Genomic DNA, 13,620 nt, shown 5'->3' with positions numbered 1-13,620 from the left:
GCTATAAATGTATGTAAAGCTCTCAGCTCAGTTATCTGGAACATGGTCAACACGCCATGAAGTGAGAGCTGTATTTTCCTACTCCTGACTTCTCCTTAGTCTAATTTCATCCTATCTAACGAAGGCAAGCAAATCCTCAAATGCTTTCATCGTTCCCTCCCTTTCCCCCTAATCTCCTTGGAACAAATCCTGAGGCTTTCCATCACTGGCCTGTCCCCAGCCTGATCTTGTCCTAGTCCTGACAAGGGCAGCCGCTCCAATCCAGTCAGTCCCTGACAGTCTTTAACAGGAGTCAAGCATTTTCTCAGCTGTTCAGCTCCTTTCTGGGTGCCACAGAAGAACCACACCTCACTGCTCCGCTGCTCTAAATCTTACCCATTCTTCCAAATCAAATTTAAAATATCAACTCCAGAAACCTTTGATTAATCAGGAGCATAATGATCTTCCCTGTCCTTTTTATAGTAAGCAGAGTCCATCCTATGCAAGCTTACTTTATGTTGCCTCGGAATCTTTCTAGTTCTTTTATGTGTACAAAAAGCACCCTTGGGGCTTCCCTGGTGGCACAGTGGTTGAGAGGCCGGCCTGCCGATGCAGGGGACACGGGTTCGTGCCCCGGTCCGGGAGGATCCCACATGCCGCGGAGCGGCTGGGCCCGTGAGCCATGGCCGCTGAGCCTGCGTGTCCGGAGCCTGTGCACCACAACAGGAGAGGCCACAACAGTGAGAGGCCCACGTACCGCGCAAAAAAAAAAAAAAAAAAAAAAAAAATCACCCTTACATGAACAAACTAGACCACAATCTTCTAAAGAACTGTATGTTTCACTTTCCACTGTCCCACAGCAAATTTTAGACACTTTAAAATCTTAGCACTATTTCACACACACACACACACACACACACACACACACACACAGGAGTCTAAAGCAATAATTGTTTTTATTGACTTTTCTTAGGAATTAAACTTTAAAAAAGTCAAAAGACTAATAGGTGAAACACTAAATAAAATACACTAAACAGGAGAGAATTCTAGATTTTCTTAAAATAGAGAAGGAATTTAAAAATTATAAAATAAATATTAAAAACACATTTAAAAAAAATTTTACCACAAAACCCAATGGTTGTTATTATATATTATAAACTATGATTATACTACAAGCATTTGGAAATAGTCAACATGTTAAAGCAGAAATCTTCAATAACTTTTTACGTTGGCAATAATTAAGAGCCAGAAAATGTCTTGGCTAACATCATAAACTTCTTTTCTGTGTACATTTTCAGCGAAGTGATGACTAAAGAACTTTAAAAGGAGAACTGAAACATTAAAGGAAAAAATAAATCATTTAAGCATGTCAAAAATTTACTGAAGTTCCTCACTCAACAACCAACCTGCTCATAAAGGAGTCACCAGCTTCTTTATTGTCCTCCTCTCAGCAGGGTGGGAACATGTGTCCATAACATGGTACTTACTCACAGGCCGCTGGATGACATTCCAGTTTATTACTCAAGGCTGTTTGTTGTGTAAAGGCTTGAGCCTTTAAAGGCTTGAGCCACAATGGCTTCGGCTTCATCCTGTTTGTTTACCAGTCCACACAAGTCCACCCAGCCTTTACAGCAGGCGGCCCCGGAAGCTTGCACAAATTTACCAGGTGCAAACTAGAAGACAGGAAGACTTTACAAGGCAATGGAGTCTTAGACAACAACAGCCAACACAGAGTTCCTCATATGCATGGGAAGCTCATGTACAAGGTCTAGGTAGTTCTAGCAGGGTAACAGCTTCGTTTACAGCTGAGGCAAAGTAGATGCCCCCCCCACCCCAAAAAGGGGAGAGAATGCACTGGAAAATGTTAGCGAACTGGGCTAAGAGATCCAAGCTTTCTGCTGTGCCCCAGGACTATAATTCAACAAATATCACCAGTATCAACTTATTGATCTTATTTCATATGATAGATCAGAAGAATCTAGAACCCGGGTCACCTAGAACCTAAACTACTTTCACAGGAACATAAAACCTACCCAAAAAAAAAGAAATTACTTGAAAAAGCCCTTATAACTTCCAAGTACCTGAAAAATGTCTTCAAAAGAGAAATGAGTAAATTAAAATATTTAATTAGCAACATTCACCTCAAACACATCCCCCCTAAAAAAGTCAGAATATAGATTACTCACTATGTGTTCCCTTGTTATCCAATCTCAAAAAGATACTTCCATTTCTAGCACCAAATACATTTAAATGCTTTGTCTCAAAGATTAGCCAAAATATGATAACCCTTATGAATATCTATAAAGACTTGCCAGATCAGGAGGAAGACATGTTTAGCAAGTCACCAGTAGCTGGGGGACAAGAGTAAAAGAGAGTTCTGATGATAATTATGACAGGACAAGACATAAGCTAGGAAATGAGGACATATGGTCACCCTACCACTGGCAGAATGCAAAGCTCCTGAATTATTTGCCCAAATGTTCCAAATCTTGGTGGCCAGTAGTCCGCACACTTGAGGTACGACTGCTGAGGCCGTCCCTACCCTATTCCCAGAATCTGGGCTCTTTTCTCAGACGCTTTCTCTGATCGGCTGCTTTGGAAGCTCCAGCTATTCTCACTGTCATGGCATGTTCTGGTCCTGCTGCCCCCCGACACTGGCATAACTGCAGGCAGCCTGGTGGTCAGTGCCTCCAGGAACCTCCTGGGGTCTGAACCATCATTAGAACGCCTTGGTCACTGTCAGCCACCAAAATCCGAAGCTTCCTAAACACCACCAGTAGTTACCTCACCCTAAAGAAACAGAGAGTTCCTCACCACAGTGATTTAAGACCACCTCTAAAGTGCCCCCACCACCACTCCAGGAGGTCTTTAAGCAGTACACGCCAACAATCACTTCACGTACCAGCTGGCCGCGTCCAACGCCACAGCCCCCAGAAGTCTGAGGCTGAAGCCACTTCCAAAGCTGTGTTCACTCCCCTGCAATTAACAAACAGGCATCACAACCTCAAAGCTATTTCAGAGAACACTTGCGGCCTTCCCAGCCTCTGCTGGCAACAGCCATCACTGACCCAAAAATGAGGCTGCTGCCGCCACCACCACTCCTCTGCCTCTTTGGCTGAGGCGAAGCCCACGGCGCTGTCCGAGTGGTGAGAGCTCTCTGAAAGCACACCAACACTTCTGAAGGCACAGCTACCCAAACAGTCCCCAGAGCCCCACCACTCACAGCCCTGTCACACCGTACCTACCAGTTAACCACATCTCCTTACGGGCATCTAGTGCTCACTGAGGCTGCCTCAAGCCGAGCTTTTCAATACTACTGCTCTGTAGGATTATTTCTAATAGACTTACCCACGAGTTAGAGCCACTCTCTGGATTCCACGAGTTTCTACGTTACAGCTACTGTTCTCATGTATACATATGGAGCAGCTCATGAGACTGGTTTTACTACAAACAGCTCTCCCCAAAAGTTCTTCCTACCCTCCCGGAAGTTTACAGTGTGTGAACAAAAATGTCCAGAACCAGTCACAAACTCCCCAATGTCTGACTATTCCAGACTCCTCTGAAACAGTCAGAGGTATCACACGGTAACCTTAGGCCACTTCTCTCAGTCACCACTAGGACTATGAACTCCAAGGGCAAAACTGGCCCAGTGCTAAAAGTGAAAACTGCTTAAAAGTAAACCACCAAGTTAAAGATTTAAGAGATGTCACAAGAGCACCTATATTCCAATAAAAATTAAAAAAGAAAAACCACCCAATACAAGTGACAGGCCTTGCTAGCTAGCAACCAACCCACTCACACAGAAAGCAACACTGGAGAAAAGTGACTAGCATGCTCACAGGAAGACAACAAGAGTTAGAATGATGCAGGGGAGACAGATGCAAGCGTGTTTTCCTAATCATCCCGTAACAGAGGCAGAGTCATGGCCTGGGAATTACTCAGGAAGTAGGAAAAGTTACTTCTATAAACAAACTCCCTCATAGTAAGTTAAAATTTCTTGGAAATTTACTCATCATGACACTAGGAGCAGTAATCATTTAAGCAAATGGGTAAAAGACAAGGCTGTAAAAAGAGAAGGTTTTTGGTTTGTTTTCTTTTTGTTTTTTAAATAACAGCAACAGGAAACTTTAAGAATAACATAGTAAAACCAGATCTGCAAAAGTTTATTAAAAGCAAGCATAAAAGAAACAACATAAAATAATCTGAGAAAGCTAATGTTATTGAAGCAGTGACAGGAGATGAAGGATGACGCTACAGCACACCAGACACTCCCTTCAACACCATACCTTATCAATGGCTTTTCCAACCCGAGAAACACTGCTGTGGATGTCTTTGTGGTCTGAGGCCAATTTTTGAACAGTATCCTTTATTCTCTTACAGCACTGTGTCAAAACAAGTGAAAGAGTCCCTGATAATTCAGCATCTTGACCTATAAAAAAGAAAGAAAGGAAGAAAATTGGTTATTCACAAAAGCAAATCCAAAGATGGCCAGTTACAAATTGGCCCTTTGGAACATGAAAGATGGAAGTAAAGTGAAGAAAAATCAGTGACTGCTTTGAACAGATAGATGGTCACATTCATAGATAATATTTTTCAAGTGAATACTAAAAAAGCTATTTTAATTTTTCATTGTTTGGAATAAATTTTAAAATTTTACTGTGAAATAAATCACGTTTGTAATTACTAAAATCAGGAGACAATAATACTGTGAAGGCATTTTTCAGAAAATATGCCTACATGAATAAACTCACTTATTCAATCCACTTAAACTGTCCAAGTCATTCTCACATTTTAATTATTGCTAAATTTCCTAAAGAGAGATAAATCTAAATGCTTTATGTTCTACATAAAGAAGAAAAAACAAACTTCTTTGGATACCATGATGAAAACAAACAGTGAAAAGAGAAACACGGCAGAAGAGTTTAACATATCCCCACCTGTAAGCAATAGTGAGCCATTCTTAACCAGTTAGGGGGTAGGAACCCTCCTGAAATCCAAGTTCCCAGCTGCCAGCCAAGGGTCAACCTTGTAAGCAGGCCTGGAACCGGAGGGTTCCTACCACCCTAACTGGTTAAGAATGGCTCACTGTGCCCAAACTGTATAATGTGGTTTGTGCCGAACTACTTTTCTTCTTGGCATCCCTGGAATTTTGGTATCTGCTAGACAGAGGATGCCTGTATGACACGTACACAGTAAACACCTGAATACTGTGTCTCTCAATGAGCTTCCCTCGTAGGTAACACCTCACACTTGCTAGGATTTGATGTTAGAGGAATTGAGCGTGCCCTGTGTGACTCCACTGGGAGAGGACTCTTGGAAGCTTTCTCCTGGTTTCCTCTGGACTATGCCCCATGTGACTTTTCCCTTGGCTGATTTTTGCCTTGTATCTTTTTGCTGTAATAAATGTTAGCCATAAGTATGGGTATGACTACCTGCTGAGTCCAGTGCATCCTCCTGGTAATCACTAGAACCTAAAGGTAGTCTTGGGAACCCTGACACACACAATTAATCAACTGGAAGTTACTACAGTTTATATCCTCTTTCCCTGTGTTACTTCCTCAGGAAATAGAGAGGAGGAAGAGAAAGAGAAGAGCCAAGAGAGAACAAATTCCGTTATACTTGTCAATTACCTCATAGACCTACACATCCGTACCTGTAAGCAGCAGACCCGGCTCCTGAAATCCTGCTCATAGCGGTGGTACTTAAACTTTAATTTATATCAGAAATTTGGCTGCGCTAAGATCCAGCGCAGCCAAATTAAAAAAAAAAAAAAGCCCGAAAGTACAGTAGCCTTAGGATGTTTATTCACTCAACAGCTGTTTATTGAGCGCTCAATTATGTGACAGGTATAGGAAGTGTCCAGGCAAAATCTCTGCCCTAAAACTTACCTTCTGGTGAGGAAGATAAACACAAAGTAAGTCAATTATACAGTAAGACAAAAAAGGATACGTGCCACTGGCAGGAGTGGGGGGAAGCAGAGTAAAACAAATGGGGAGTGTATGTGGCTTGAGCAATTGTAATCTTAAACAGGTGCACATCGTAGGCCTCACTGAGAAAGTGACATCTGGGCAAAGACTTGAAAGAAGCGAGGGAATTAGCCATGTGGCTACCTCGGGGGGTGAAGGGTAGCAGAATATGCCACCCCAAAATAGCTTCTTTGGCGTAAGAATGATTTTGAGCTGATTATTCTGAGAAACAGCAGACACAGAAGCTCTGAAAACAGAGTAGAAGTTGCCCTTTGGTAAAGGAAATTTAAATTTATAAAATAAATCTCCATTTGTAAGGGTATCTCCCTCTCTGTACCAGGCAGAGAAGAATGACTCTAAACCTCTAAAGAAATTTTTTATCGTGATGACAGCTCAGACTTAGATCTGTATAACAAACCTTATTCTTGTTTATTGTGCTTTTCCTGGTAACCTCTCCATTACTGGCCTCCCCATACCAACCTTTCTTTTGTCTTTAGCTGAAGATGGTATTTAAGCCTGAATTCTAAGCCACCTCTTTGAGTTACTCATTTTTCCCTGAGAATCTCCAACATACACATGAGGTATACGTGTTAACAAACTGTCTGTTTTCACTGGTTAATCTGTCTTTTAATATAGTAATTCTCAACCAAGAACTTGCAAGGGTAGAAAGAAAATTATTTTTCCTCCCCTACAGAGGAAAGCATTCCAGACTGAGGGGGAAAAAGCCCTATTGCAGAAATATACCTAGATTATTCAAGAAACAGAAAAGAGGCCAGTGTGGCTAAAGTAGACTTCTGGCAAAGGAAATCAGTAGGAGAGGAAGCCCAGGAGACCAGGGTGGGTCCTGATCTTGTAGGGCCTTGGTACAGTAAAGTCTTTGCCTTTTACTTTCTTTGAGTGATAGGAATGCCCATTGCAAAGTTTTGAGGAGAACAGCTACATATACTGACGTAACATTTTAATACAGTCATTCTGGCTGATGATAGGAGTACAAGACAGAAGCAGGGCGAAGAGTCAGGAGGCTGTAGCAGCAATCCAGATGAGAACAGTGGCTCAGCCCACGGTGTTAGGTGTGGAGGTGGTGAGAAGTCATTGGATTCCGGACATATTCTGAGGGCAAAGCCAACAGGATTTTGACTGGGTATGAGGGAAGAAAAGGACTCACAGATAACTCCAAGGTTTTCACCCCAAGTCAACCAGAAAGACAGAGCTGTCTTCAATTCAGATGAAAACGATTAAAGGCTGAGCAGTTATGAGGGGGAGGGAGACATAAAGAGTTCAGTTTGGGGCTTGTGAAAGCTGGGATGTTGAGTAGTCACCCCAGTGCATATGTGTAAGAGTGAGTTGGGCATATAAACCTGGAGTTCAAGAGTAAGGTCAAGGGTGGATACAAATCTGTGAGTTACTGGCATACATATGATACTAAATGAAATCAACAAGAGAGAGTCAGGGAGGACACACAGAAGTGATAAAAGGAGGGAGTCCTGGGGACTCCAAGTTTATGAGACCAAGACAAAGTAGAACTGGAAAAGGGGACTAACAAAGACTACTGAAACACTAACTCTGGTGTGGGAGGAAAATCAAGGAAATACGGTGTTCAGAAAGCCAAGTGAAGAAAATGTGCCAAGGAGGAGGGAGTAACCAACTGCTTTAAATGTGCTGCTATGTATCAAGTAAGACGTGGACTGAGAGCTGACCACTGACCTACAATACAGAAGTAATCAGTGACCATGACAAGAATAGTTTTTCCAGAGTTTTAAGAAAAGAAATCTCGAAGATTGTAGGGACTGTAAAGAGGGAATATAACACGTCTGACTAAGTGACAACCACTGAGAGAAGTAAAAAGATAAGTAAACTGGAGATAGTGCCCCTAAGGTACCCAATCCAATGTGGGGTGGCCAAAATAGAAACTACCCTTACTTCTAAATACAACTGCACAAAGTATGTATCAGGTGCTTCCAATTTCTAATAACACAGTTTAGGCTAAGAGAATACTTGGTAATCCAGGAAAATTTTAAAATCTGTCTAAAAGGTGTCCCATACATACTTGGGGCCAAAAGAATCTAATTGCTTCAGTAAGCTCTGCTCTGACCATTTCTGGTCTTTCTGTATCTAAACCTTATCTAAGGGCAATGGCTTTATCTTCTCTATGAACTTCTCTGCCCACAGACTTACTCATCTTCTCAGTTCCTAATGAATTGTTCTCTCCACCACTCCTCTGACACGGAATCATACACTATTTAACGATTTCATGTATACATGCCACCATCAATCTCAACTAGATGTAAGACCCAAAGGGAAGACAAGTTCTTACTGTAAACTGTATACTCCACAGTCTTATCATATGCCTTGCACATCTGCAGGCACTATTAACATAAGTATTTGGATTGATGGTAAATAAAGGGGGAAAAAAGTTAAAAAGAAAGTCATATTGAACAAATGGTGCTGGGATAACGAGCTATCCATATGCAAAAGAATCATACCATAGAGAAAAATTAAATCAAAATGGAATGAAAACTGAAATGTAAGAGCTGAAACTATCGAATTCTTGGAAGAAAGTGGGTGTATTCTTGACCCTGGATTGGGCAATGGTTTCTGAGATATGACACCAAAAGCAAAAGCAACCAAAGAAAAAATAATTAAATTGGACTTCATCAAAACTAAATTTTTGTGCTTCAAATGCTACCAAGAAAATGAAAAGAGAACCCACAGAATGGGAGAAAATACCTGCAAATCATATATCAGAAAGGGTCTAGTATCTAGAAAACACAAAGAACTCTTACAACTTATCAATATCAAGATGAATAACCCAATTAAAAAATGGGCAAAGAATTTGAATAGACATTTTTTCCAAATAAGATATACTGGGAATTCCCTGCTGGTCCAGCGGCTAGAACTCAGCGCTTTCACTGCCGTGGCCTGGGTTCAATCCCTGGTCAGGGAACTAACATCCCACAAGCTGTGTAGTGCAGTCAAAAAAAAAAAAAAAAATATATATATATATATATCTACAAATAATCAATAAGCACAGGAAAAGATGCTCAACATCTTTAATCAACAGGGAAATGCAAACCAAAACTACAGTGAGAGGGACTTCCCTGGTGGCACAGTGGTTAAGAATCCGCCTGCCTGGGCTTCCCTGGTGGCGCAGTGGTTGAGAATCCCCTGCCGATGCAGGGGACACGGGTTCGTGCCCCGGTCCGGGAAGATCCCACATACCATGCTGCGGAGCGGCTGGGCCCGTGAGCCATGGCCGCCGAGCCTGCGCGTCCGGAGCCTGTGCCCCGCAACGGGAGAGGCCACAACAGTGAGAGGCCCGCATACCGCAAAAAAAAAAAAAAAGAAAAAAAAGAATCCACCTGCCAATGCAGGGGACGCAGGTTCGATCCCTGGTCCGGGAAGATCCCACATGCTGCGGAGCAACTAAGCCCGTGAGCCATAACTGAGCCCAAGTGCCACAAATACTGAAGCCTGCGTGCCTAGAACCCATGCTCCTCAACAAGAGAAGCCACCGCAATGAGAAGCTGGCACCCCAAGGAAGAGTAGTCCCCGCTCGCCACAACTAGAGAAAGCCTGTGCGCAGCAACAAAGACCCAACGCAGCCAAAAATAAATAAATAAAAATTTATTTAAAAAAAAAAAAAAAAACTACAGTGAGAAACTACTTCACACCCACCGGGATAACTATAACAAAAAAGATGAACAACAAGTGTTGGCAAGAATATAGAGACTCAGACCCACATCCATTGCTGGTGGAATGTAAAATGGTGCAAAAGCGGTAGAAAACATTCCTCAGAAAGTTAAACAAAGTTATCACATGACCCAAGAATTCCACTCCTAGGTATCCACCCAAGAGAAATGAAAACGTATGTCCATACACGAACTTATACATGTTCATAGCAGCATTTAACAGCCCCAAAATGGAAGCAATCCAAATGTCCAAATGATGAATGGATAAACAAAATGTGGCAAATCCATATGACAGAGTATTATTCAGCTATAAAAAGGAATGCTACAACATGGAGGAACCTTGAAAACATTAAGTGAAATAAGCAAGACACAAAAGGCCACAAATTGTTCAATTCCACCTCTATGAAATGTCCAGAATAGATAAGGAGATTCATGGTTGCCAGAGGGTGGGGGAAGGGTGGAATAGGGGTGACTGTTAGTGATATGAGGTTTCTTCTGGGAGTGATGAAAATGTTCTGGAATTAGATAATGGTTATGGCTGCACAACTCTGAATGTTCTAAAAGCTAGTGAAATACACACTTTAAAAGGGTGATTTTTATGGTTTGAGAACTTTAACTCAATTTTTTAAAAAACCTAAAAAATGCAAACCATAACTCCTATCCATCCAGACACGCTTGTTTCTACAGTCAGTAGACAACAAAGTAAGCAAAAGGTTAAGGCACAGAAAAGCAGAGCCCAAGCTGGAGAGAGGGCATTTGGAATTTACCAGCTGAACTTCTATGCCCCACTCTTGAAATCCATAGATATTTTCGAATCTTAGCAACTTAGTTTGCTAAGTTTATAAATGATAGATACTAGTAATATAAGGTCAATTAATTAACAGTGAGAGAGTTTTCAGTATGCCCCAAGGAAAAATAATTTCTACAAACTATTTGGAAGCACAAGAAAAGTATAATGGAATAATCTGAAAGAGAACCCTGGGAAAGCCCTGTTCAGAGAGAAGGATTCCACTAATGCATTTGCAAATGGATTCAGTGGAAAGCAGCCAAAGGTAAAAACAGGTTTGAAAATCACTATAATAACAAACTGACTGAGACCAAACTTCTAAGTCCTAAAGGGAGTGTCCTAATGTTCTTTTGATTTATTTGTCTGAAAACAAAACCTGCTTCAAGGAGAACCATTCTGTGAAAGAAATCTAACTGGATTCAGTTCCAGGGAGGAAAGCTGGGCAATGACTGTGACAGCCATCTTTACCATAACTAAACCAGATATGAACGTGAACGCCGGATACCAGGTTTGCCACTGGAGTGGTCACTTTTTACCCAGGATGAAGTCCTGTGCCAACTGTGTCTGGCAATGCCATAAACCTCCCTGTATTCAGAACCCATACACAAACATGAAAGAAATCGTTCTGAGACAGTGCTCACCACTTAGTCACCAGGAGTACTTTATTTTTTCCTAATATTTTATTTTTTGAGAGCAGTTTTATGTTTACAACAAAATTGAGAGGAGGCACTGAGATTTCCTATACGTTGCCCCTATACATGTACAGCTTAATGGCTCATTTCTTTTTTAGTCCACTGTCTGGATATAAGCACACTTTCCTTATCCATACATCTACTGAAGGACATCTTGGTTGTTTCCAAGTTCTGGCAATTATGAATAAAGCTGCTATAAACATCCATGTGCAGGTTTTTGTGTGGACCTAAGTTTCAACTCCTTTGGGTAAATACCAAGGAGCCCTGACTGCCGCATCTTATGGTAAGAGTAATGTTTAGTTTTGTAAGAAACCACCAGACTGTCCTCCAAAGTGGCTGTACCAGAAAAGTACTTTTTTTTTTAAGGTCACTTTTACTATTAGACTTGATTCAACAGGCAAAATAATTAGCATGTCAGTAAGAGATTTTAAATCCAAACAAAGAACCAACACACATGGTTGGTCTAAGCTAAAGATAATTCTTCTTTTAGTGCAATAGAATAGTACGTTTTACAAACAAATTTTAAGCATGATATTCTCAGAAATTGGAATAGGCATGGTCTCCTCCAAAATCAGACATCTGCCAAACTAAATTAAACATATCTGAGTTAACTCCTGAATTGTTTTTATAGAGCCCAGCTAAGACTTCAAGCTCTGCCCTTCAGCTTCACTGCCTAGCCATTTCAGGATTTCTGTCCATTAGTTTCACGGAAACTGTAAATTAGAAAAGTATTTGTTTGCATAGCTTCCTGTACTTCTCTATCAGGGTTTCACACTACATTGTAAATATTTATTTGTCTATCACCCCCACGAAATGACTTGAAGGTAGAAAATATGAGTGTTTAATCTCCAGCGTTTAGCATGGCAACCAGCACATATCAGGCATTCAATAACTATTTACTGAATGAACAGAAAAATAATAGATCGTGTATTACACAGCCTCAATTTCAAGCCCAGCACTGGAGACTCTGGCACTACCAACACTGTGAACCAACATCTTCTCAGCTGCCAACCTGCCACGTTTAGCTGCGCGCTGTTCCTCTGCTCTCTCCCAGGATGCTTAAGCTGTACTACTCCCAAGAGCACTGCACCCTAAATTTTCCAAACACCAAATAAATACACCAATCAAAACACACACCAATTTTCAAATAAAACACATTCACAAAGTAGAGTGCCCCCAGTTATAAGTTCCTTCTCTTTTCCAAAGAACGACATCCCCCCCCAAAAAAATCCTTAAACATGTAGGTGAAGACTTGGAATAAGAACTCACAGGCTTGTGTTTTGAGCCACAGTTTCCTTGTTTGTAAAAGAAAATTATCCCAAAGCTTGCCAAAGAAATGAAATACTTCTCAACTTTAGTACATAATGTGCTCCTATAAAAGTGTACCCCAAGTCAGTATGTACGAAGGTAAAACAAGTTACACATGAAAAAGGGTATTGGTTCCCACAAAGCAAAAACTTATAAAATTCCTAATTTAACTTGGTTTTACAGATAACTTTTAATACAGTTTGATCATTTTGCTCATATATTTGTTCCATTATTTTCCTTCATTACTAATCACATGGCTTAAAACAGCCATGTGAACAACTTTGTGACATGATTTACTCATCATTTTGGGCCACCTAGTACAAGCAAGACAATGATATCATTAAGACTGAAAACTAAGTTTGCATCCCTACTCAGTGTTTGCATTTTCAATTTTGTTTGCCACTTATTTTTATGGTAGCCCAGGGGAAAAAACCTCAAAAAATTATACCCACACAGTTAAGAAACTGTTGTTAAAACTGAACAGCTGGTTGGTAGGTAGCTCTACAAATGCCATCAGTTGATATGTCTGCTCATCATAGATAATGAAAAGTTCTAATTTGGTCCATAAAAGGCAGTTTAGAGGTATCAACTACACCACAAAGTACATGCTGCCTATGAGTCAAACACATGAGAGATGAGACTCATGATAATTGAGACCACTCTATAAAAGATGGTGAGGCACAACATAGAAAGATATTGCTATGATGACAATTATTAACATTTCCCAAAAAGCTGAAAACCTCACCACCTAGGATTAGGACATTTTCGTAGAAATAAATAAGACTCCCCAGAAATCACTAAGACTTGAATTAACATTTTTATGAATATTGTGGAGGCAGGAAAAAATTTAAATACCCAAGTTTATAAATAATACATATATGGCATTTGAGCTCTTCTGAGTTATTAAAAGTTAACTCCGCTTTCATAAAATGGACAGAGATTTTAAATTTGGAATTAAGGGGAAAGCAAAATGGCACACAAGTTTTAATACAGATAAACAGAAAGAAATCCATTTACTAAACACAATCCTAACTGTACCTAAATGAAAACTCAGACCTCACAGAACTATACTCCAGAATTCATTCTAGATTAGTTCCTTTAAAAAATAATTAGGGTTTCCCTGGTGGCGCAGTGGTTGAGAATCCGCCTGCCGATGCAGGGGACACGGGTTCGTGCCCCGGTCCAGGAAGATCCCACAT

The 13,620-nt window shown here is 40.8% G+C and overlaps 1 protein-coding gene across 1 annotated transcript in view; it reads right to left on the bottom strand.

Annotated features, from left to right (window-relative positions):
• The window catches only part of RMND5A (required for meiotic nuclear division 5 homolog A), a 57,547-nt gene that overhangs the window by 32,197 nt on the left and 11,730 nt on the right, over nt 1-13,620 (bottom strand). The window contains exon 2 of the mRNA XM_007118886.4: nt 4,266-4,408. Coding sequence (XP_007118948.1) covers nt 4,266-4,408 — 143 coding nt within the window. The remainder of the gene's footprint in view (nt 1-4,265; nt 4,409-13,620) is intronic.

This window comes from Physeter macrocephalus, chromosome 12, assembly GCF_002837175.3.
Source record: "Physeter macrocephalus isolate SW-GA chromosome 12, ASM283717v5, whole genome shotgun sequence".
Classification (NCBI taxonomy): domain Eukaryota; kingdom Metazoa; phylum Chordata; class Mammalia; order Artiodactyla; family Physeteridae; genus Physeter; species Physeter macrocephalus.
This window is presented reverse-complemented; position numbering and strand designations above follow the sequence as displayed.